The sequence below is a fragment of the Fringilla coelebs genome, assembly GCF_963513975.1.
Source record: "Fringilla coelebs genome assembly, chromosome: 27".
NCBI classification, from domain to species: Eukaryota; Metazoa; Chordata; class Aves; order Passeriformes; family Fringillidae; genus Fringilla; species Fringilla coelebs.
The window spans coordinates 306,245-330,837 of NC_140053.1; the positions used below are offsets into that span (position 1 = coordinate 306,245).

The 24,593-nt window shown below is 62.4% G+C and overlaps 2 protein-coding genes across 2 annotated transcripts; one reads left to right on the forward strand and one right to left on the reverse strand.

Annotated features, from left to right (window-relative positions):
- Positions 1-78: 78 nt before the first annotated feature.
- Positions 79-12,916, forward strand: GPR179 (G protein-coupled receptor 179; the record flags this gene model as incomplete). Its single annotated transcript, XM_084221987.1, has 13 exons — positions 79-920; positions 1,373-1,481; positions 2,335-2,437; positions 2,625-2,821; positions 2,930-2,998; positions 3,333-3,442; positions 4,152-4,390; positions 4,930-5,068; positions 5,247-5,352; positions 5,839-5,985; positions 6,263-10,169; positions 10,359-11,416; positions 11,489-12,916. 13 exons carry the CDS (start codon positions 79-81, stop codon positions 12,914-12,916), a joined length of 8,454 nt encoding a protein of 2,817 aa, XP_084078113.1.
- A 2,472-nt stretch (positions 12,917-15,388) lies between these two features.
- On the reverse strand, positions 15,389-22,793 carry MRPL45 (mitochondrial ribosomal protein L45). Its single transcript, XM_084222162.1, has 8 exons — positions 22,694-22,793; positions 22,316-22,511; positions 21,724-21,841; positions 20,367-20,465; positions 19,472-19,520; positions 18,142-18,291; positions 16,567-16,740; positions 15,389-15,790 (listed from the first exon to the last, which is right to left on the reverse strand). The coding sequence occupies exons 1-8, from the start codon at positions 22,748-22,750 to the stop codon at positions 15,731-15,733; spliced, it is 903 nt and encodes a 300-aa protein (XP_084078288.1). The 5' UTR covers positions 22,751-22,793; the 3' UTR covers positions 15,389-15,730.
- Between the last annotated feature and the right edge of the window lie 1,800 nt (positions 22,794-24,593).

Genomic DNA, 24,593 nt, shown 5'->3' on the forward strand with positions numbered 1-24,593 from the left:
GGGTCCCTGCCCGCCATGCGCCCCCCGAGCCGGCCGGGGGGGCCGCCGGGGGCCGGGGGGCTCCGCTGAGCCCCAGCCATGGGGCCGTGCCGGTGGCCGCTGCTCTGGGGCTTCCACGCGGTGCTGGCGCAGGTCGCCGTGCTCACGGCGGGGCAGCGCCCGCAGGAGAGCGCCCCGCGGCCGGCGGGATGGTCCCCGGCCCCCTCACCCTCGTGGGCGCCCACCGCGGAGCCGGGAGCGCCGGGGGACGGCGAGGGCTCGGCGGCAGCGCTGGCGTTCCTGCGCACGGGCGATGCCGAGCGCCTGGCCCGGGCCAACTGCAGCGGGGGTGTCGCGGCGGGGGCCCCCGGGCCCGGGCCCCCCCCGGCGCTGCGGGCAGCCCTGCGGGCCGCCCCCGAGGCGCTGGCCCACGCCGCCAACTTCCTCAACATGCTCTTCCAGACCAACGACATCCGCGAGGCCAGCGTGGCCGAGGACGTGGAGTGGTACCAGGCGCTGGTCCGCAGCCTGGCCGAGGGGCACCCGTGGGTGCGCAGGGCGGTGCTGGCCCTCGACGCCCACCCGCTGGCCCCCAAGCCCCGGCTGATGCTGCAGGCCACCAAGGGGGACGGGCAGATCCTGCTGCAGGACGTGTCCAACGCCGCTCCCAGCCTGGGCAACCTCAGCTGGGACAACGAGTGGTTCAACGCCCTCAAGTCGCAGCGGGTCCCCGCGCTCCGCAAGCGGGTGCTCAGCAATGACCTGCGCAGCCTGGAGACCCCCAAGTGGCAGCGGGGGGACAGCTACGTGGGGGACCCGGGCCACGTGCGCTGGTCCCCGCCGTTCCTGGAGTGCCGCGAGGGCCGCTTCCTGCCCACCTGGGCCGTCACGCTCTCCGCCGCCTTCTACGGGCTCAAGCCCGACCTCAGCCCCGAGTTCAAGTAAGTGGAGCCCGGAGGGGTCTGGGGGGTGTCAAAAGGGGTGGGGGGTGCCCCGTGTGTGTGCTGGGGGTGCAGCTGGATGTGTCACCCACGCCGGGGTGTTCCCGGTGCCCTGCCCGTGCTCCTCTGCTTGTGCCTGCAGGTGCGCAGGGGTTTGTACACATCCCCAGGCACGGGGGTGACCCCCCGTCCCCCCTCGGTGTCCCCTCTGCTGCCCACCGTGCGCTGCCACCCCCTGTCACTGCTGCGTTGGGGGTGGGTGAGCCCGGCTGGGACCCCTCCCGGGACTGGGGGGTCCCTGCTGCACCCCACTGCACGGGGAGCCGCAGTGGGAGCTGGTGGGGAGGGAAGGGTCAGCTGGGATCAGTCCCAGAGCGGGGACACGGGGACACGGGGACACGGGGACACGGCCCCATTTCCACCCCCTGCGCTGACCCCGTCCCTGCCCACAGGGGGGTCGTGCGGGTGGACGTGGAGCTGCGGGACGTGGCCATCGACCAGTGCTCCAGCGGGCCGGGCTGGTTCTCGGACACGCATCGCTGTGACCTCAACAGCACCCAGGTACCGGGCCCTGGCACCGCGCACCCCGTCCCCTCCCCCGCCAGGACCGGGGTACCCCGCAGCCAACCACCCCCGTGCCCCCGGCCGGGCTGCCCGTGCCCCGCGTCCCTCCCTCCGGGCTGAGCTTTATCCTCTCCCGGGCGATCCATCTGCTTCGCTCAGCTGCTCTCGCACCGCGGCGAGAGGTTTATTGTGCAAATCTTCCCTCCCCACCGCCAGCCGCGCCGTGTGACCCGGCTGCTCCCTGCCCGGGCACCGCGGGGACGGTGGGGACGGGCCTGGCCGCCGGTGGCGGCATCACCGCGGCGCCTCCAGCAGCGCCCACCCCGGCGCGGCCGCGGTGCCCGAGCGTTTCGGGGCTCGGCACAACCAGGCAGGGCGCGCTCCGCAGCGGCCCAGCTTTGGGGTCCATCCAGAGCTGTCCCCCGGCGGGAGAGGCGTCGCCAGCTCCTGTTTCCCACCAGCGATGCCTTCCAGAGGGCCGGGCTCGGCGCCGGGCATCCCTCCAGAAAACAACAATGCCCAGCGGAGCCGCCGGCGCGGCCGCCCGGGGCGGGATGCGGCCGGGGGGGATTAGGGAGCGGGGCCCGGCCCGAGGCTGCCGTCACGGCTGGGCAGGATTAGGGCGCTCGGCTGCATTAGGTGTCCATTTAGGTTTTAGGGAGGGATTTGGGGCCAAGCTTTGGGTTTTAATTCTGAAATGTTTAACCACTGATTCCTCACGGCCGTGGGGGAGGATGGCGTGGGGTCAGGTACCCATGAGCTGGGGGCTGCTGGAGCCCCTGGGGCAGGGGGATTTGGGGACAGAGGGGACACAGGGGGTGGGGGACATGTCTCAGGCTGTCTCCTTCAGTGTGTCCCCCAGGAGAGCCGCGGCTTCGTCCTCGGGAGGTACCTGTGCAGGTGCAAGCCGGGTTTCTACGGGACCGGCGGAGTGGCCAGCGGTGCCTGGGCAGGTGGGTGCCACCGGCCCGGGGGTCCCTGTTGTCCCCAGTGGCACACGGATACAGCAGTGGGGGCCAGGGCTGGGGGGCTTTGGGGACACAGCACACGTGCCCTGGTGCAGGGGGTGCCACCAGGCCCTGGGGTGTGCCGATCCCACCCCGATGCCGCGATCCCACCTGGCCATCGCTCTGTCCCCAGGTGTGGTGGGGACAGACAGGGGGACCCGGCTGAGGTGCCGGCCGTGCCGCCCGGGCTGTGCCACCTGCGAGGACGACACGCCCTGCCTGATCCAGGAGGACCAGGTGCTGCGGGCAGCGGTGCTGTCGTGCCAGGCCTGCTGCATGCTGGCCATCTTCCTCAGCATGCTCGTGTCCTACCACTTCCGACGGAGCAAGGCAAGCTGGCCCCTGCCCCACTGCCACCCCAAACCCTGCAGGGCCAGGCATCCCCCTGCCCTGGCCCTGGCCCCTCCGAGGCTGCACCTCATGCTGGTATCCCTGCAGAGGATCCGGACATCAGGAATCATCCTGCTGGAGACCATCCTCTTCGGGTCCCTCCTCCTCTACTTCCCTGTGAGTACCCAGCCGTCCCCAGGGCTGGGAAGCTCCAGGATGGACCTTCCAGGATGGAGCTGCCCCACGCTGGGCACGGTTCCACCTAATTGTTAATTTTGCTGGCACGGTCCCTGGGGGCTGCCGTATAAACCTTCTCAGAAAACCAAATCCCTTTTCTCCCGCTGCCTGCGGGAATTAATCCCTGCCCAAATCCCCTCTCCCCTCCCGCACGAGCGCAGCGGGTGCTGCAGGGTCACGGGGGAGGGTGGCACGGGGCTGGCCTGGAAAGCAGGTGGCTCCCGAGGCTGGGGCAGGTGGGATCCAGCCCGGATCCCTCTCTCCCACGCTCCAGGTGTTCATCCTGTACTTCAAGCCGAGCATCTTCCGCTGCATCGTCCTGCGCTGGGTGCGGATGCTCGGCTTCGCCATCGTCTACGGCACCATCACCCTCAAGCTCTACAGGTAGCTGGGACGGGGGGCTGGGGGCTCGGGACCCCCACAGTGGGAAGGGTTTGGGGGCTATGGACATCCACGGTATGGAGGGCTTGGGGGGCCTGGGGTTTTTGGACCCCTGTGGTGGGGAGGGCTGGGGGCTTGGGACCCCCACAATGGGGAGGGCTGGGAGCTCAGGGCCCCCAGAGTGGGAAAGGTTTGGGACCCCCACAATGGGATGGGTTGGGGTCTCAATGGGATGGGTGGGGGTCTCACTGGGACGGGCGGGGTCTCACTGGGCCGGGCGGGGTTTCACTGGGATGGGCGGGGTTTCACTGGGATGGGCGGGGTCTCACTGGGCTGGGCGGGGTCTCCCTGGGCCGGGCGGGGTCTCACTGGGCCGGGCGGGGTCTCACTGGGATGGATTGGGGTCTCACTGGGATGGATTGGGGTCTCACTGGGCCGGGCGGGGTTTCACTGGGATGGGCGGGGTCTCACTGGGATGGGCGGGGTCTCACTGGGTTGGGCGGGGTCTCCCTGGGCCGGGTGGGGTCTCACTGGGACGGGCAGGGTTCTCTCTGGGCCGGGCGGGGTCTCACTGGGATGGGCAGGGGTCTCAGTGGGATGGATTGGGGTCCCAGTGGGATGGATTGGGGTCTCACTGGGATGGATTGGGGTCTCTGTGGGATGGATTGGGGTCTCCGTGGGCCGGGCGGGGTCTCACCCCGCCGCCCCGCAGGGTGCTGAAGGTGTTCCTGTCGCGCTCGGCGCAGCGCGCTCCCTACGTGTCGAGCGGGCGGGTGCTGCGGCTGCTGGCGCCCATCCTGCTGCTGGTGCTCTGGTTCCTGGCGGCCTGGACCGTCGGCATGCTGGAGAACGCCCGCAAGAACATCCCGCTGGTGGTGCGCGCCCAGACCAGCCGCGGCCTCCGCTTCTCCCTCTGCGGCCACGACTGCTGGGATTACATGATGGTCATCGGTGAGACCGGCCCCCGGCGCGGCCTGGGGGGGCCCGCAGCCCCCAGACCCCCCCCGGGAATGTGGGGCTTGGGGGTGCCCGCAGCCCCCAGACCCTCCCCGGGAATGTGGGGCTTGGGGGTGCCCACAGCCCCCAGACCCCCCCCCCGGGAATGTGGGGCTTGGGGGTGCCCGCAGCCCCCAGACCCCGCCCCGGGAATGTGGGGCTTTCCTTCTCTTCTCCATTCAATCCTCCTGAAAGCTGCAAGGACCTGGGATCCCCGTGGACCCCATCCCATCATTGCGGGGCTTTCATTCCCTTCTCCCTTTAATCCTCCTGAAGGTTTTAAGGAGGGTTGGGGTCCCCCAGCTGTCTCCCACCCTCCCCCCTGAGCATCCCCTGGGGTTGAGTCCCAAACTTTGGGAAGGCCGTGCTGGGGACACTCCCGACCCGGCTCTGACCCGGCACGTTCCGGGGTGAGGGTGGTGGGCAGAGCTGAGCCCCCCAGAAGCTGCCGGGGCTGGGTGTGGGGCTCAGCTCTGTCCTGCTCTGCCCCACAGCCGAGATGCTGTTCCTGCTGTGGGGCAGCTTCCTGTGCTACGCCACGCGCGCCGTGCCCTCGGCCTTCCACGAGCCCCGCTACATGGGCATCGCCCTCCACAACGAGCTCATGGTCTCTGCCGCCTTCCACGTGGCCAGGTAGGGCCAGGGACCGAGGTCCCCACCCCGGGGATGCCCAGGAACCCTGCCAAGGTGGGCAGGGTTTGGGGGCTCTGGGTCTCCAAAGGAAAGGGGGTTTGGGTGGCCGGGCAGGGGGAGTTGGGGGGTCTGGAGGGGCCGTGGTGGGAGCTGGCACTGCCCTCCTGGTCCTTCCCAGGTTCCTGATTGTCCCCTCGCTGCACCCGGACTGGACTCTGCTGCTCTTCTTCGCTCACACCCACGGCACCATCACCATGACCCTGGCCCTGCTCTTCATTCCCAAGGTACTCCAGGGAAGGAATGGAGCTGGAGAAGTGGTTGGAGCACCACAAGAGGCTCAGAGAGCTGGGTGGGTTCAGCTGGGAGAAGAGGAAGCTCAGAGGGACCTTCTGGCTCTCCACAAGGCCCTGACAGGACCTGGGGAGGGTCAGGCTCTGCTCCCAGGGAAAGGGACAGGAGGAGAAGGAACGGCCTCAGGCTGGGCCAGGGGAGGTTTGGGTTGGATATTGGGGAAATTTCTCACGGAGGGGGTGATCAGGCATTGGAACAAGTGGAGTCCCCACCCCTGGAAGTCTCGAGAAGGTGTGGGTGTGGCACTGGGGACACAGGTAAGCGGTGGCTTTGTCAGCGCTGGGGGAACAGCTGGACTCGCTGACCTCGGAGAGCTTTTCCAGCCTCCCCAGTTCCATGATTCCGTGGCTAACACTCATCCCAGAGGCTCGGGGAGCTGGGACAGGACCCCTGCGTGACTCCCCCGTGTCCCGGCACAGTTCCTGCACACGGGCTCGCCGCTGCGGGAGGAGATCACGGCCGAGGTGTACGAGGACGAGCTGGACATGCGGCGCTCGGGCTCCTGCATGAACAGCAGCATCGCCTCCGCCTGGAGCGAGCACAGTCTCGACCCCGATGACATTCGGGTGGGTGGCACACTCAGGACCTTCTTTTGACGCTAGCTGTGCAGAGTAAGAGGTGCCTTTCGCAATCTTTTCCTGATGCAAAGCAGAGGGAGGGGACGAGGGGGTGCCGGGGGACCCCACCCGGGTGGGCAAACCCGCTGCGTCCTCTGGGCAGCGCGGGGGCTTTGGGGACACCGGGACAACCCGGGGCTCGGCGGGGCGCTCCCGGCCGCAGCCCCCGCTGTAGGCGCTCTCCTCTCTCCATTTTCTCTGCCGCGTCCCCCCGCCCGCGGCGCAGGAGGAGCTGAAGAAGCTTTACCGACAGCTAGAGGTGCACAAGACGTGGCGGATGGCGACCAACAACCCGCACCTGGCCAAGAAGCGCGGCTCCCGCCGCAGCCTCGCCCGCTCCATCCTGCGCCGCAGCGGTGCCGAGCTGGCCGAGAGCGCGTCCCGCCGCAGCAGCGGAGGGGACCGGGCGGGGACCCCGTCCCGCCGCAGCTCCTCGGCCAAGCGGCTCGTGGATGGCGCCGGGACCAGCCTGAGGATGCGGGACGAAAGCTCCCGGCGCCGCTCCTCAGCCCTGCGCAAGTCCCGCAGCTCCGAGGGGCCCCCGCGGGAGCCCCGCCGAGGGTCGCCCGCCCCCAGCCCGCCCGAGGAGCCTCCGCCGGCGGCGGTGACGGATTTGGAGCAATCCGACAGCGACTCGCTGGACGCCGCCCCGCTCCTGTGCAAATCGGCCAGCGCCCAAAACCTGGCGGGGCCCTGGCAGCGCCCCCCGGGCCGCGCCCCGCCGCTGCAGAAGTCGCACAGCGTTGTCGCCGGGGCGCGGGAAGTGGCGCTGCTGGCCGCCCGCGGGGCCGCCCGCGAGCAGTGGCACGGCGGCCGCCACCTCTCCGCGCCGGCGCCGGGGGGCCCCGGCGACACCGCGACACCCCCGAGCCCCGCCGAGAGGGGCCCGCGGGAGGACGCGGCCCCGCCGGGCGATGCCAAGGGACACAAACATGTCACCTACGCGCCCATCAAGAGCGTCAGCGTTGACAGCGCCCACCCGGCCAGGAAGGTGCGGGTGACCGTGAAGAAAACCCCCCCTCCGCCCCCCGTCCGCTACCAGAGCCTGCAGCGCTCGGGGACGCTCGGGGACGGCCCGGAGCCACCCCCGGGCCCCCCGGCACAGGCGGGAGGGGCGCAGGGGACAGCAGGGGACGAGCCGGAGCGCGCGTCCCCCCCGGCAGGGAAGGGCAGGCGGCTGACCCCGGCCGCCAGCTCGGCACACGTCTGTCCCTGGGAGCTGGTCCAGGACGAGATCCTGGGCAGGAAACAAAAAGCGGCCGAGGCAGCAGAGTCGGGCACCCCCGGTGACACCGCGGCCACCACCCCCGGCCCCAAGCCGCCCCCCGCGAAGAGTTTCAGGAGCCTGGGACTCGCCATCAAAGCCCTGAACCGCTCCAGGGGGAAGAGCATCCTGAAAGGGAAAAGCGAGGGGAGCCTCAGGAAGAGCGGGAGCAGCAGGAGGGAGAAGTCCGGCCTGGCAGAGGCCTCGGCCGTGTCCCTGGGGGGGGTCAGCCCCGAGGGGAGCGGGCAGAGCCTCGAGACCCCCGCCCTCCAGCACAACAACAACGCCGCCACCCCCGGGGAGGCCGCGGACTGGGGGGACAGCGGGACAGCAGGACAATGGGACAGCCTGGCCGCGGGGACGGGCGATGGGGACGAAGCGGCAGAGGAGCCCAGCGCTGCCCGAGGGGACGCGGGTACTGCTCTGGAGCCACCCAGCGCGGGCCACCAAGGAGCTGAATGTCCCCCGGAGGCGGCAGCGGTACAGCCCCAGGAAGGGCACGAAGCTCCGGCAGTGGGTCTGGGGGAGGGCGTTGCTGGGGTCACAGCGGAGGAAGGGACACTCGAGGAGCTCGAGAGGACCAGCGGGTCCTTGCAGCCCCGGGAGCAGCCCCGGGAGCAGCAGCCGCCCGCAAAGGCCACCCCGAGCAGCGTGCGGGGCGCGGCGGGGCCGAGGCCGCGGGCGGTGTGTCCGCCCCGGGGGCTCGGGATGCCGGCAGGAAGGGGAGCCTTGCTGCGCCAGGAGGCGATCGCTCCCCGGGAGGACGGAGGGAGCCCGGAGAGCCCGGACAAGGCGCTGGAAGAGGGGAGCAGCCGGCCCGAGCCCGAGCGGGGCCCTGGAAGGAGCCGGAGCGGGGCCGGGAGCGCGCAGGGAGAGCTCAGTGCTGCGGGAACGCGGGGAGATCCCAGCTCCAAAGCAGGAATCTGCCCTGGGAAGGGCGGCGGCGAGGGGGATTCTCAGCGCTCTCCGGGAATGGAAAAACCACCAGGGCTGCCGAAAGCGGCCTCGGAGCAAGCGGAGGGCAGGAGGGCTGAGGTGTGCCCGTGGGAGAGCCAGGAACAGGGAAGGAGCGTCCGAGCAGAAATCTGCCCCTGGGACACAGAGGGGGCTCTGCCGGAGCAGGGATCCCCCAAATCTGGAGAAGGTGTGGAGCAGCCTGGGATGGGGCTCGCAGGGAAAGCCCCAGCTCTGCCCAAACCCTCATTCCAGCGGGCTGGAACCACCGAGAGCAAAAAGGCAAACATCTGTCCCTGGGAGGTGGAGGATGAGCCGTGCCCAAAAACAGAGATCTGCCCCTGGGAAGAGGCTGCAGCGCCGTCAGGGAAGGAGAGATGGAGGCAGGACACACGTGGCACTCCCAAAGGGGAAGAAAAAGTGGGATCCAGAGCACCAGAGAAAGGAAAGCAGCCCCCAGCCAAACCCCTGCCCAAATCTCCTTCAGGGAGATCCCAGAGCTCGGAGAAGGAAGAGATCTGTCCCTGGGAGAGCCAGGACCTCAAATCCACTGACAAAGCTGAAATCTGTCCCTGGGAGGTGGCTGAACAACCCTCAGGTAAAGAGAAATCCAGACAGGACAAAGAGGATCCATCCAGGGTGAGCAAAAGCCCTTCCACAAGTCAAAGACTCCTGAAGGAAGTGGGAGCTTCTTTCACTTCTGGAAAGAAGGACCGAGAGTCCATCTGTCCTTGGGAGAGCCTGGACACGGAGCAGCCCCAGGCCAAAGCCCAAACTGGGAGCTCAGCACTGCCCAAAGCAGCCCCAGGGAAATCCCAGAGCTCAGAGATCTGTCCCTGGGAGAGTCAGGACCTCAAATCCAGTGACAAAGCTGAAATCTGTCCCTGGGAGTCTCAGGGCTCTAAATCCAGTGACAAAGCCGAAATCTGTCCCTGGGAGGTGGCTGAGCCTCAGCTGGAGAAGGGAACAGCCCCAGGAAAGGAGAAACTCCCAAGGAAAGAGGAGACCAAAGCCCTGGAGAAGGGGAGCAAAGACAGAGAGTCCGTCTGTCCTTGGGAGAGCCTGGACACGGAGCAGCCCCCGGCCAAAGCCCAAACTGGGAGCTCAGCACTGCCCAAAGCAGCTCCAGGGAAATCCCAGAGCTCGGAGAAGGCAGAGATCTGTCCCTGGGAGTCTCAGGGCTCTAAATCCAGTGACAAAGCTGAAATCTGTCCCTGGGAGTCTCAGGGCTCTAAATCCAGTGACAAAGCTGAAATCTGTCCCTGGGAGGTGGCTGCACCTCAGCTGGAGAAGGGAACAGCCCCAGGAAAGCAGAAACTCCCAAGGAAAGAGGAGACCAAAGCCCTGGAGAAGGGCAGCAAAGACAGAGAGTCCATCTGTCCTTGGGAGAGCCTGGACACGGAGCAGCCCCCGGCCAAACCCCAAACTGGGAGCTCAGCACTGCCCAAAGCAGCTCCAGGGAAATCCCAGAGCTCGGAGAAGGCAGAGATCTGTCCCTGGGAGTCTCAGGACGTGGAATCCAGCAGCAAAGCTGAGATCTGTCCCTGGGAAGTGGCTGGAGCTCCCTCCCAGCAGCCAAAGGCAAAGCAGGGGGACAAGCGCATCACGCGCCAGGCAGCGCTGGCCAGCCCGGAGAGATCCCTGGGGAGCAGAGACAGAGCGTCCGTCTGTCCTTGGGAGAGCCTGGACACGGAGCAGCCCCCGGCCAAACCCCTCACTGGGAGCTCAGCACTGCCCAAAGCTCCTTCAGGGAAATCCCAGAGCTCGGAGAGCCTGAAGGCAGAGATCTGTCCCTGGGAGTCTCAGGGCTCTAAATCCAGTGACAAAGCTGAAATCTGTCCCTGGGAGTCTCAGGGCTCTAAATCCAGTGACAAAGCTGAGATCTGTCCCTGGGAGGTGGCTGAACAACCCTCACGTAAAGAGAAATCCAGACAGGACAAAGAGGATCCATCCAGGGTGAGCAAAAGCCCTTCCACAAGTCAAAGACTCCTGAAGGAAGTGGGAGCTTCTTTCACTTCTGGAAAGAAGGACCGAGAGTCCATCTGTCCTTGGGAGAGCCTGGACACGGAGCAGCCCCAGGCCAAAGCCCAAACTGGGAGCTCAGCACTGCCCAAAGCAGTCCCAGGGAAATCCCAGAGCTCAGAGATCTGTCCCTGGGAGAGTCAGGACCTCAAATCCAGTGACAAAGCTGAAATCTGTCCCTGGGAGTCTCAGGGCTCTAAATCCAGTGACAAAGCTGAGATCTGTCCCTGGGAGGTGGCTGAGCCTCAGCTGGAGAAGGGAACAGCCCCAGGAAAGCAGAAACTCCCAAGGAAAGAGGAGACCAAAGCCCTGGAGAAGGGGAGCAAAGACAGAGAGTCCATCTGTCCTTGGGAGAGCCTGGACACTGAGCAGTCCCCGGCCAAACCCCAAACTGGGAGCTCAGCACTGCCCAAAGCAGCTCCAGGGAAATCCCAGAGCTCGGAGAAGGCAGAGATCTGTCCCTGGGAGTCTCAGGGCTCTAAATCCAGTGACAAAGCTGAAATCTGTCCCTGGGAGTCTCAGGGCTCTAAATCCAGTGACAAAGCTGAAATCTGTCCCTGGGAGTCTCAGGGCTCTAAATCCAGTGACAAAGTTGAAATCTGTCCCTGGGAGTCTCAGGGCTCTAAATCCAGTGACAAAGCTGAGATCTGTCCCTGGGAGGTGGCTGAACAACCCTCAGGTAAAGAGAAATCCAGACAGGACAAAGAGGATCCATCCAGGGTGAGCAAAAGCCCTTCCACAAGTCAAAGACTCCTGAAGGAAGTGGGAGCTTCTTTCACTTCTGGAAAGAAGGACCGAGAGTCCATCTGTCCTTGGGAGAGCCTGGACACGGAGCAGCCCCAGGCCAAAGCCCAAACTGGGAGCTCAGCACTGCCCAAAGCAGCCCCAGGGAAATCCCAGAGCTCAGAGATCTGTCCCTGGGAGAGTCAGGACCTCAAATCCAGTGACAAAGCTGAGATCTGTCCCTGGGAGGTGGCTGAGCCTCAGCTGGAGAAGGGAACAGCCCCAGGAAAGGAGAAACTCCCAAGGAAAGAGGAGACCAAAGCCCTGGAGAAGGGGAGCAAAGACAGAGAGTCCATCTGTCCTTGGGAGAGCCTGGACACGGAGCAGCCCCCGGCCAAACCCCAAACTGGGAGCTCAGCACTGCCCAAAGCAGCTCCAGGGAAATCCCAGAGCTCGGAGAAGGCAGAGATCTGTCCCTGGGAGTCTCAGGACGTGGAATCCAGCAGCAAAGCTGAGATCTGTCCCTGGGAAGTGGCTGGAGCTCCCTCCCAGCAGCCAAAGGCAAAGCAGGGGGACAAGCGCATCACGCGCCAGGCAGCGCTGGCCAGCCCGGAGAGATCCCTGGGGAGCAGAGACAGAGCGTCCGTCTGTCCTTGGGAGAGCCTGGACACGGAGCAGCCCCCGGCCAAACCCCACACTGGGAGCTCAGCACTGCCCAAAGCTCCTTCAGGGAAATCCCAGAGCTCGGAGAGCCTGAAGGCAGAGATCTGTCCCTGGGAGTCTCAGGGCTCTAAATCCAGTGACAAAGCTGAAATCTGTCCCTGGGAGTCTCAGGGCTCTAAATCCAGTGACAAAGCTGAGATCTGTCCCTGGGAGGTGGCTGAACAACCCTCAGGTAAAGAGAAATCCAGACAGGACAAAGAGGATCCATCCAGGGTGAGCAAAAGCCCTTCCACAAGTCAAAGACTCCTGAAGGAAGTGGGAGCTTCTTTCACTTCTGGAAAGAAGGACCGAGAGTCCATCTGTCCTTGGGAGAGCCTGGACACGGAGCAGCCCCCGGCCAAACCCCAAACTGGGAGCTCAGCACTGCCCAAAGCAGCCCCAGGGAAATCCCAGAGCTCAGAGATCTGTCCCTGGGAGAGTCAGGACCTCAAATCCACTGACAAAGCTGAGATCTGTCCCTGGGAGAGTCAGGACCTCAAATCCACTGACAAAGCTGAAATCTGTCCCTGGGAGTCTCAGGGCTCTAAATCCAGTGACAAAGCTGAAATCTGTCCCTGGGAGGTGGCTGAGCCTCAGCTGGAGAAAGGAACAGCCCCAGGTAAGCAGAAACTCCCACCAAGAGAAGCCTCCAAAGCTGTGGAGAAGGGGAGCAGAGACCGAGAGTCCATCTGTCCATGGGAGAGCCTGGACACAGAGGAGCTGTCCCTGAAATGTGCAGTGGGGAAGGAGCCATCCAAGAAATCCGACAGCACGGAGAGCAGGAAATCCGAAATCTGCCCCTGGGAAGCAGCAGAGCCTATTGTGTTGGAGGAGGAAATCTCCCAGCCAGGTCTGCAGCCACAGGGAGCCCAAGGAGGTTCCCCTGCAGGGACAGAACAGCCAGGAGCCAGCGCTGTGTCTCCAACACTTCTGGAACAATCCAGGGGCAGATGCCAGGGGGAAGCCGAGCACAAGCCCCTGCGCCGGCTCCTGCCCAGCACCCAGCACCCCGGGGTGGGCAGCAGCTGCAGCCCCGGCGCTGGCCTGGCCGAGGTTTGTCCTTGGGAAGCTGGAGAGGCCCCAGCAGCACCTGCCCAGCCCAGCCTGGGCACGAGGAAAAGCTCCGAGGTGTGCCCGTGGGAGCAGGAGGGGAGCACGGAGCCCGCCCGGGCCCGCCCGGGGCACGGCACAGCCCGGGAGGGGCGCGGCGTGTGAGCGGATCCCAGCACTCCATCCCTCCATCCGTGTGTCCATCCGTGCATCCATGTGTCCGTCCGTCCATCCGTCCATCCATCCATCCATCCATCCATCCATCCATCCATCCATCCATCCATCCCTGTGTCCATCCATCCATCCATCCATCCATCCATCCATCCATCCATCCATCCATCCATCCCTCCATCCCTCCATCCCTGTCCATCCCTCCATCCCTGTCCATCCATCCATCCATCCATCCATCCATCCATCCATCCATCCCTCCATCCATCCATCCATCCATCCATCCCTGTGTCCATCCATCCATCCATCCATCCATCCATCCCTCCATCCCTCCATCCCTGTCCATCCCTCCATCCCTGTCCATCCATCCATCCATCCATCCATCCATCCATCCATCCATCCATCGTCCATCATCCATCCATCCATCCGTCCATCTATCCGTCCATGTGTCCATCTGTCCTTTCCCTCCATCCATCCCTCCATCCATCTATCCATCCATCCGTCCATCTGTCCTTTCCCTCCATCCATCCCTCCCTCCGTCCGTCCGTCATCCATCCATCCATCCCTCCCCATCCATGTATCCATCCATCCATGTGTCCATCCATCCATCCATGTGTCCATCCATCCATCCATCCATCCATGTGTCCATCCATCCATCCATCCATGTGTCCATCCATCCATCCGTCCATCCATCCATCCATCCATCCCTCCATCCCTCCATCCCTCCATCCATCCATCCATCCATCCATCCATCCATCCATCCATCCATCCCTCCATCCATCCATCATCCATCCATCCCTCCCTCCCTCCCTCCCTCCCTCCCTCCCTCCCTCCATCCCTCCCTCCATTCATCCATCCCTGTCCATCCCTCCATCCATGTGTCCATCCATCCATCCATCCATCCATCCATCCCTGTCCATCCATCCATCCATCCATCCATCCATCCATCCATCCATCCCTGTCCATCCATCCATCCATCCCTGTCCATCCATCCATCCATCCATCCATCCATCCATCCATCCATCCCTGTCCATCCATCCATCCATCCATCCATCCATCCATCCATCCATCCATCCATCCATCCCTCCGTCCATCCATCCCTCCGTCCATGTGTCCATCCCTCCATCCATCCTGACCCTCCCTGCCCAGCCCCAGTGTTGGACTGGGGGGGTCTGGGGGTGTGAGGCTGAAGGTCCTGGCTGTGTAATTTTGTGTAAATACAGGAAATAAACGGAATTATCTATGGCGTGTGCTCAGAGAGGCTGACTGCGGGGTGGGGAAGGGCCTGGAGAGCAAATCCAGCAGTGGAGGGGTGGAGTGGCAAAGGCTGGAGAGGGGCTGACTGGAAGGAAAGGCCATTCTCCCAAAAGAGCCACATTCCACCCAAAAACCCCTTTTCATTCTTTTCATTCTGAGACAGGGCTGGGGAACCCCACAGAGCCCCAGGTTTGGAGGGAAGGGACCTGAAATCCCATCCAGGGACACCTCCCTCTGTCCCAGGCTGCTCCAGCCTGGCCTTGGGCACTGCCAGGGATCAGAGACAGCCACAGCTGCTCTGGGATTCCATCCCAGCCCTTCCCAGCCCCAGGGAGGAATTCCTTCCCAATATTCCATGGCAGAGGGAGCCCATTCCTGTGTCCTGTCCCCTCATCCCTCTCTCCACCTTTCCCGTAGCTCCTTCAGGGAATCCTCAATGAGGATTTTTTCCAGCCTGAACAATCCCAATCCTCTCCTCCCTCTGGGATCAGGAATTCCACACCCTCCTGCCCTGAGATCCATGGAAGGATCTGAGCTCCCACACTCAGCTCCTGAGCGAGGCAGGGGCTCTGTGGAAGATTTCTTTTTTAGGAACAGAGGGATTGTGACACCCCTGTGACATCCCAAAGGACATGGCAGGGATTCCACTGCTGGCTCCTCTCCCAGCACAGCACAAAGAGCAGGCCCTGCCCTCCCAAAAGGAGCAAAAAGGAGCCACAGCTCCTCTTTTTACAGCTCTGCAAAACCCCTCTCAAGGAAGAAATGAGAATTCCCTGAACTCTCCCACGCTCTGAGGACTGAGTTAAAAAGCAGGACAGGAGGAGAGAAGGGTTTGTTCTGGGGTGAGCAGGGAGGACTTTTCCCTGTGAGTGAGGAGAACTGGCCGGGCAGAGCAGGAGTAGAGGAGGAGCCTCATGGTGGGGGGGAAGGGAAGTGTTCTCCCAAGCCAGGAAAAGCAGGGACAGCTGCAAATGTCACCGTGTCCACGGGATGGTGCCACTCCCTCGGGGACAGCGCCAGCCCCTTGCAAGGAACCAAAACTGAAACTAAATCCAGTCATCAGCTGTGCTGCAGCTCCTCTGGGAAACCCAACGGCAGCACCCCTCAGCCCAGAACCTGATTTGAACTTTTCCTGGTTTCTGTTAAAAAACAGGAGTTTGGGAATCTGCAGAGACAGACGGGGAAAAACGACACCAACAGCCACGGGAGGAGCTTTAATTCCTGAGCAGCAGCTCTGTGACCCCTCCCATGGAGCTGACAAATATTCCAAGGGCTCTCCCATGGAATTCCAGGACGGAGGGCAGCCTGTGGATGCTCCCGAGGCTCCTCATCCTCATGGACACCCAGCGAGGGTGAGGCTGCAGCAGCACACGGAGCTGGGACGGAGCCAAGCTCTTCCCAGAGCTCATCCAGGTCCCACTCCCAGCCCCTCTGGCTCCTTGAAGGACAAATCTGGAGCGCTGGAGTCCGTTCCCAAAGGCACAGCCACGTCCAACACGCTCCCAATCCTCCCTCCTGGCCTGTCTGCTGTTCCTGCCCACGTTCCAGAACCTTCTACTTCACGGTTTCATGCTCCTGTGAGGGATCCGGGGCTGGGCCAGGAATCATCACGGTCTGCAAAAGCAAGGGACAAAAATCAGCAGGAAAAAGGGGAGCAGAGGGTTCTGGATAGGGGAAAGAGGGGAATCAATGGAGGCAGGGGAATGGGATGGGATGGGAAGCCCTGAATTACACTGGAATTCTCCCCTCCTTCTCCTCCATGAACTGTTTTTAATAACACAGGGAGGCAGAGACACTTACTGAGGCCGGGCACGGGGGGAAATAATTCCCCAAATTATCCCAGACTTGCCCTCAGCTATTCCAGGCCCTCAACCTCCCAGGGAACAATTCCATGGCCATTCCAAACAGCTCTGCCTGTGGATAAAACCCCCACCTTTCCCTCCCAGGCAGCTCAGCTTTGTCCAGAACGATCCCCAGGGAGCTGCATTTTACCCCAAGGAGCTGCATTGTCCCCCCAAGGAGCTGCATTGTCCCCCCAAGGAGCTCCATTTCCCCCCAGGAGCTCCATTTTCCCCCAAGGAGCTCCATTTTCCCCCCGTGGAGCTGCATTTTGCCCCAAGGAGCTCCATTTCCCCCCAAGGAGCTGCATTTTCCCCCCAAGGAGCTGCATTTTCCCCCCAAGGAGCTGCATTTCCCCCCAGGAGCTCCACTGTCCCCCCAAGGAGCTCCATTTTCCCCCCAAGGAGCTGCATTTCCCCCCAGGAGCTGCATTGTCCCCCCAGGAGCTCCACTGTCCCCCCAAGGAGCTCCATTGTCCCCCAAGGAGCTCCATTTCCCCCCAAGGAGTTCCATTTTTCCCCAAGGAGCTCCAATTTCCAGCCTTTTCCCACCTTAATGATGGGATCCTTGGGTGGGGCCCACGCTGGGATGATCTTGCCGTGCATCCTCCAGGCTCCATAGGGGTTCACCAGGTACCTCTCAAACACAACATACTCCAGAACGTCCTTGGGAACCTCCTCCCCGCCGTACATCAGCCGCCCAAAGCGGTCATAGATGGCCAAAGTCTGTCAAAAGATCAAAAAAAAAACCCAGGATGGATGGGGTTAAGGGATTTCCAACCCAAAAAAAGCTGGGATTCTCTGAGCTGGGCTGGCAGCAGGTTGGGGTGGGTGAGGGAAGATGGAGGGATGGATTTTCCTAAGAGGAAAGGCTGGGACAGCTGGGACTGTCCCTCCTGGAGAAGGCTCCTGGGTGATCCAACTGTGATCTCCCAGGAAAAACTGGGAAAATTGGGAATGTCCATCCTGGAGAAGGGTCCTGGGTGATCTCAGTGTGATCTCCCAGGAAAAACTGGGACAATTTGGACTGTCACTCCTGGATGATCCAACTGTGATCTCCCAGGAAGGGCTGGGAAAATTGGGAATGTCCCTCCTGGATGATCCAACTGTGACCTCCCAGGAAGGGCTGGGACAATTGGGAATGTCCATGCTGGAGAAGGCTCCTGGATGATCCAACTGTGATCTCCCAGGAAGGGCTGGGACAATTGGGAATGTCCATGCTGGAGAAGGCTCCTGGATGATCCAACTGTGATCTCCCAGGAAGGGCTGGGACAATTGGGAATGTCCATCCTGGAGAAAGCTCCTGGATGATCCAACTGTGATCTCCCAGGAAAAGCTGGGACAATTGGGACTGTCCCTCCTGGAAAAGGCTCCTGGGTGATCCAACTGTGATCTTCCTTTCCCAGGAAAGGCTGGGACAATTGGGACTGTCCCTCCTGGGTGATCCAACTGTGATCTCCCAGTAAATGCTGGGACAGCTGGGACTGTCCATGCTGGAAAAGGCTCCTGGGTGATCCAACTGTGATCTCCCAGGAAAAGCTGGGACAATTGGGACTGTCCCTCCTGGATGATCCAGCTGTGCCCTCCCAGAAGGGCTGGGACAATTGGGACTGTCCCTCCTGGATGATCCAGCTGTGATTTCCCAGGAAGGGCTGGGCCAGCTGGGACTGTCCCTCCTGGGTGATCCAGCTGTGCCCTCCCAGAAGGGCTGGGACAGCTGGGACTGTCCCTCCTGTGTGATCCAGCTGTGATTTCCCAGAAGGGCTGGGACAATTGGGACTGTCCCTCCTGTGTGATCCAGCTGTGCCCTCCCAGGACTGTCCCTCCTGTGTGATCCAGCTGTGCCTTCCTGGGACTGTCCCTCCTGTGTGATCCAGCTGTGCCCTCCCAGGACTGTCCCTCCTGTGTGATCCAGCTGTGCCTTCCTGGGACTGTCCCTCCTGTGTGATCCAGCTGTGATTTCCCAGAAGGGCTGGGACAATTGGGACTGTCCCTCCTGGATGATCCAGCTGTGCCCTCCCAGGAAGGGCTGGGCCAGCTGGGCCTGTCCCTCCTGTGTGATCTCAGTGTGATTTCCCAGAAGGGCTGGGCCAGCCGGGCCTGTCCCCGTGCCCCTGCAGGGCTCACCTGCTGGCTGTGCATCCTGACCGTCACCTGCCCGTAGAGGTTGCCCCGGTTCAGGATGCTCTCGCAGCGCACGTGCACCACCCTGGGCGGCTCCAGGGACCCCAGGAAGCTCCAGCGGATGGTTCTGTACCTGTTCCCACGCACCATCTCCTGCCCAGAGACCGGACGGGATTCATTGAATAATTTAATTAATTAATTAATTAAATCATTCATGATTTGTTCACTCCTCCCAGCGAAAATCAGCCCCGACCCCGCTGGCTCTTGGGGTTTGTTTTGTTCTTGTTAAGGTTGGGACTGAAGGTTTTGTTCTTGTTAAGGTTGGGACTGAAGGTTTTGTTCTTTTTAAGGTTGGGATTGAAGGTTTTGTTCTTGTTAAGGTTGGGATTGAAGGTTTTGTTCTTGTTAAAGCTGGGATTGAAGGTTTTGTTCATGTTAAGGCTGGGATTGAAGGTTTTGTTCATGTTAAGGTTGGGATTGAAGGTTTTGTTCTTGTTAAGGTTGGGATTGAAGGTTTTGTTCATGTTAAGGTTGGGATTGAAGGTTTTGTTCATGTTAAGGTTGGGATTGAAGGTTTTGTTCATGTTAAGGTTGGGACTGAAGGTTTTGTTCATGTTAAGGTTGGGATTGAAGGTTTTGTTCTTGTTAAGGTTGGGATTGAAGGTTTTGTTCTTGTTAAGGTTGGGATTGAAGGTTTTGTTCTTATTAAGGCTGGGATTGAAGGTTTTGTTCTTGTTAAGGCTGGGATTGAAGGTTTTGTTCTTGTTAAGGTTGGGATTGAAGGTTTTGTTCTTGTTAAGGTTGGGATTGAAGGTTTTGTTCTTGTTAAGGTTGGGACTGAAAGTTTTGTTCTTGTTAAGGCTGGGATTGAAGGTTTTGTTCATGTTAAGGTTGGGACTGAAGGTTTTGTTCATGTTAAGGTTAGGATTGAAGGTATTTGAAATGGAATTTAGGTTTAGATGTTTAGGTTTCATTTCTGCTCAGGTTTAGATTGTCATTATGTTTCATTTACTGTTAGGTTTACATGTTTATTATTTTATTTATATTATAAGCTGTGAGTTTCATGGTATTTTAGTAAAAAGTTACAAAACAGTTAACTATGTTTCTATACAGGGTCTTTTAAATTTAAATCATTTAACTAAGAAATTATATGTAAATTATTTTATTTTTAACTTAACTAGTTACAAAGTCCACAAGGCGGACTTTTCTGTCTAATTATAAAATACTACTTAAGAAGAACAATTAGCTACTGTTCTAAAACTTCTCTTTGGCCTTACACACATGCTGTGCAGGGCAGGGTGGATTGCTGAGACCCCCAGCCCCAGGCACTCACGGGGTAGCAGCGCTCGGTCACCAGCGAGTGAAGCTTCTGCTTGTTGAAGCTGCAGAGGGAACAGCCAGGCAGCTCAGCTCAGAAAGAGCGTCCTCAAAAACCCTGATCCCCCTTAAAAACCACTGATCCCCTCAAAAAACACTGATCCTCCTCAAAAAACACTGATTCCCCCTCAAAAACCCTGATCCCCCTCAAAAACCCCCCTGATCCCCCTCAAAAAACACTGATCCCCCTCAAAAAACCCCTGCTTTCCCTCAAAAACCCCTGATCCCCCTCAAAAAACACTGATCCCCCCCAAAAACCCCCTGATCCCCCTCAAAAAACACTGATCCCCCCCAAAAACCCCCTGATCCCCCTCAAAAATCCCTGCTTTCCCTCAAAAAACACTGATCCCCCTCAAAAATCCCTGTTTTCCCTCAAAAATCCCTGTTTTCCCCTCAAAAATCCCTGTTTTCCCTCAAAAATCCCTGTTTTCCCCTCAAAAATCCCTGTTTTACCCTTAAAAACCCCCGATTCCCTCAAAAAAACCCCAATTCCCCTCAAATTCCTGCTTTCCTCAAAAATCCCAGCTTTCCCCTCAAATCCCTGCAATTCCCCCCCAAAATCCTTGCATTTCCCCCACAAATTCCAGCTTTCTCCCAATTTCCTGCTTGCCCCACACAAATTCCAGCTTTCCTCCCTCAAAAATCCCAGCTTTCCCCTCAAATTCCTGCAATTCTCCCCACAAATTCCAGCTCTTCCCCCACAGAAATTCTTGCATTTCCCCCCTCACCCATTCCCCATTTTCCCCACAAATTCCAGCTCTTCCCCCACAGAAATTCTTGCATTTCCCCCCTCACCCATTCCCCATTTTCCCCCCAAATTCCCGCTCCCCGTGGCCAGGGAAGGGATTTACTTTGCCAGGGAGTTGTGTGCCTCCACAAAGATCTCCTGGGCTTTCTCAGGGAAGGTCCTGAGGCTGAAATCCGGGTCGTGATCCTTGATCTTCCGCAGGCTGGCAGAGAAAAAGTGAGGGAAGAACAGGGCTGGAGCTGTCCTGGGTGTTTGGATCCTACAGGATTCAACCCCAGCTGAGAACTGAGATCCCCACTAGGACAAAACCTTCAGGTGGTCATAAAAGGGCCAAACCCAAAGAATCCCAAAAAAATTGGGGAGCACAGCGTGGCTCCTCCCAGCAGGAGAGGGGGAACAAAAATGGGAAAAGCAGGGAGGAAACAGCCCCTAAATGCTAAAAACCATCCAGGGATCCCTCAGCCCCTCACAGGGGGGGTCTGGGGGGTCCTGGAGCCGACCTGGGAGGACACAGGGGGGTCCTGAGGGGGATTTGGGGGAGTTTTGAGGGGATTTGGGGTGTCCTGGAGGGACACAGGGGAGTCCTGGGGGGGATTTGGGGGAGTTTTGAAAGGATTTGGGGTGTCCTGGAGGGGATCTGGGGGGATCCTGGGTGTCCTGGGGGTCCTGGAGGGAACACAGAGGGGGTCACAGGGGGCCCTGGGTGGGTCTGAGGGTGTTCTGAGGGGATTTGGGGTGTCCTGGAGGGTCACAGGGGGTCCTGGGTGGGTCTGAGGGTGTTCTGAGGGGATTTGGGGTGTCCTGGAGGGTCACAGGGGGGTCCTGGGTGGGTCTGAGGGTGTTCTGAGGGGATTTGGGGTGTCCTGGAGGGTCACAGGGGGGTCCTGGGTGGGTCTGAGGGTGTTCTGAGAGAATTTGGGGTGTCCTGGAGGGTCACAGGGAGTCCTGGGTGGGTCTGAGGGTGTTCTGAGAGGATTTGGGGTGTCCTGGAGGGTCACAGGGGGGTCCTGGGGGGGGTTTGAAGGTGTTCTGAGGGGATTTGGGGACCCTGGGGGTCCTGGAGGGGTCACAGGGGGCCCAGGGTGGGTCTGAGGGTGTTCTGAGGGGATTTGGGGTGTCCTGGAGGGTCACAGGGGGGTCCTGGGTGGGTCTGAGGGTGTTCTGAGGGGATTTGGGGTGTCCTGGAGGGTCACAGGGGGGTCCTGGGTGGGTCTGAGTGTGTTCTGAGGGGATTTGGGGTGTCCTGGAGGGTGACAGGAGGCCCTGGGTGGGTTTGAGTGTGTTCTGAGGGGATTTGGGGTGTCCTGGAGGGTGACAGGGGGCTCCTGTGTGGGTTTGAGGGGATTTGGGGCTCCTGGTTGGCCTGGAGGGGAACTGGGGGAGTAATGACTGCCATGTACAGCCCAGGACAGGCCAAGCAGCGGGTTAATGAGGCCAATTAGCTAATGAGGGGTACGTACGCCAGCTGGGAGGCCGCTGTCTGCCTCAGCCTCTGCATCTGCTGCTTCACGCCGTCCTTGGACAGCGAGGTCAGGCGGGCGTCGCCCTCGGGGGGCACGTAGGGGTCCATGATCTCACCTGGGGGGGAAACCAGCTCAGCAGCAGCCCCAGAGCCCAGGGAGTGAGAATTCCTCCCGTGGGAGAACTTCTGAGAGAGAATTCCTGGGATAAGCTCACCCACAGGCGCTGCTTTCTGCTGTTCCTTCAGCCCGGGGAAGAGGGGGAAAATGGCTTCAAAATTAAGTTTAAGGGGATTTTGGGAAAGAATTCCTCCCTGAGAGGGTGGGAAGGGGCTGGGATGGAATTCCCAGGGCAGCTGTGGGCGCCCCTGGATCCCTGGACCGGTCCCTGGACAGGGCTGGGAGCGATGTGGGACAGAGGGAGGTGTCCCTGCCCTGGCAGGGCTGGCACTGGAGGGGCTCTCCCAAGCCAGACCCCTCCGGGATTCCAGGGTTCAGGAAAAAGGCAGCAACAGCTTTGGGGATCAGGTGGGGAAGGAATCCCGCCCGATCCTGTCCCACGCCAGCCGGGCCAGGCTGAGCGCGGCCGTACCCGTGCAGGCCAAGAAGAAGGTGCGCTCGATGCGCTCGTCCGGGAAGATCGGCGCCGCCGACCGGAGCCGCCTCTCCTTCTCCTCAGGGCTCAGCTCCCGGGCCCACTCGGGCAGCCGCGGGCCCTTCCTCCTGCTCCTCACCGGCACCACCACGCAGGGCGGCAGCGCCCCGGGCCGGAGCGGGGACTCGGCGGCCTGAGGGGAGGCAACGGCGGAGCCCGAGTGAGCGCGGCACGGCCGGGCCGGAACGGATTCCCCCTCTCGCCTGGCACGCGCCACGGCCCCCCGCGCTCTCCCTCACCCTCAGCGCCCACCCCGCTCCTCCCGCGGTCCCCGGCCGCTCCCCGGAGCCCTTCCCGCCGCTCCGCCGTCCCCACCTTCCAGCAGAGCCGCGGGGCCCTGCGGCCCAGCCCCGCCGCCATGGCGGCCGCCATCTTTGCCCGCCGCGGGGGATGGCGGGAGCGGGGGGCGGGGCCGAGCGGCGCGGGATGGAGGGGGGTGTGGGCGGGGTCGCGCGGGGCGCGCGCGCGGGAAGGGGCGTGGCCGGCGGGAGCCCGCGCCGCGCCCGCGAGTGGAAAATTCCATCGGCTGCGGAGGCCGGGGGGGCGGGGCCAGCGCCGGAGGCTCCGCCCACCCCCCGAGCGCGCGGAGGGGGGACCCCCGTGCGTGGTGCAGTGCGGGGGGCGGGGGTCCCGGGCAGTGGGGGAGGGGGATGGCACTGCCCCCATCCCCCACCGAGTCACGTGCGGCAGGCGGGACCCCCACCCTGCCCCATGCGGGGGATGCTGCGGGGCTCGGAGCCCCCCCAGACCTGCAGAGACCCCCCCCCCGTAACCCGCAGGGCACTCCCGGACACGCAGAGCCCCCCTGGACACGCACAGCCACCCCCGACCTCCAGATTTGTCCCCCCAGACCCACAGGGCCCCTCTGAGCGCGCAGAGTCCCCCCCCCCAAAATGTGCATAGCCCCTCCCCCGGGCACGCAGGACCCCCTCCCCGGATTTCCAGAGCCCCCCGGACCCGCAGAGCCCCCCCAGGTTCCGCAGCAGCTCCATGGGGTGTGTGCGATGCTTTTGGGATTTCCCATGGCAGCAGCCGCTGGAGGGGTGGGATATGGAGGGCGGGGGTCCCTGCGGATGTCCCCGGGACAGCCCAGGATGCGGCACCCCCGGGACGCTGCCAGCAGCGCGGGGGGGCTCGGGGGTCCCTCCCAATATCCCGGGGACAATCCAGGATGCGGCACCCCCGCCCCAAAACACAAAGCGGCTCATCCCAAACCCTCTTCCCTCGAAGCCCCATCCCGGGAGCCGCCGGGACGCCCCGGGGATGCTCAGCACCCGCCCACGGCCGCGGGGCGAGGCCCGGCCCGGCCCGCGGAGCCAAAGGCGAGCCCGGCCCGGGGTGCGAAGCCCGGGGGGCCCCTCGGGGGCGGGGGGCTCGCCGGGAGGCTCCGGCCGCGCTCGCTGCGCCTGGCCCCGCTCCCAGTTTGCTTTGGGGACTGTTGATCTTGGCTCCGAGGGCGCGTTGCTCCATCGGACAGCTGGTTAATGTGTAGTGACGGCTCCGCTGTGCCCGAGACCGTTGATCCCGCGCTCTTATCTGAGCCGGGACGAGCCGGGAGCGGCCGTGCGGTGCTGGGCCGGGGGGCGCGGGGGGAGCCGGGCCCCCCTGGCTGGGGGGATCGCGTCACCAGCCCGCCAGCACCTCCCAAAATTCGGCGTGATGCTCACTGGGGTGTGCGGGGGGCAAAACCAGCAGAGAGCGCTTCCCGCAGCACCCCCGGTGGGAAAGGTGGAACCTCTGGAAAACTGGGATGAAGCCCCGGGGCTGCGGAGCCAATCCCGGAGCAGCCGGGGCTGAGTCACCGGGCCCAGAGCCCCGCGGCCCCGGCGCTTTCCCACGGCTCCCGACTCGTGGAGCTGGATTTTCCCAGCCCAGCTGGCTCTCCCGGCTGCCCTGGATGCCATCCCGGCCGGTTTCACCTCCGTGGGCAGCGCTGGGGGGCTCTGGAACCCCTCTGGAGCCACATCCTTGCACGTGGGGCGCTCCTGGGGAGCTCGGCCGGGGAGCATCCCTGAGGAAACTTGGGATGGGGCCGTGGAGATGGCACCGGATGATATCCCCAGCCCACCTGCGCTCCTCTCCTTGCAAAACCACCACGTGGGGATTTGTCCCGTGGGAGAGCGGGATCAGGGCTGGGATCAGGGCTCGGCACCCGCCCCGAACTGTCCCGGCCGGCTCCAGGCAGGGGCTGGGCCGCGTTTGCCTCCATCCTTGT

Bases quoted from the DNA above. Each gene is read 5' to 3' on its own strand.
- MRPL45 (XM_084222162.1), bottom strand. From the start codon at position 22,750: ATGGCGGCCGCCATGGCGGCGGGGCTGGGCCGCAGGGCCCCGCGGCTC. The intron at 20,466-21,723 runs GTACGTACCCCT...TTTCTCTGCCAG, and splicing joins ACAGCGGCCTCCCAGCTGGC to CCTGCGGAAGATCAAGGATC. The intron at 18,292-19,471 runs GTGAGTGCCTGG...GTCTCTGGGCAG, and splicing joins TGACCGAGCGCTGCTACCCC to GAGATGGTGCGTGGGAACAG.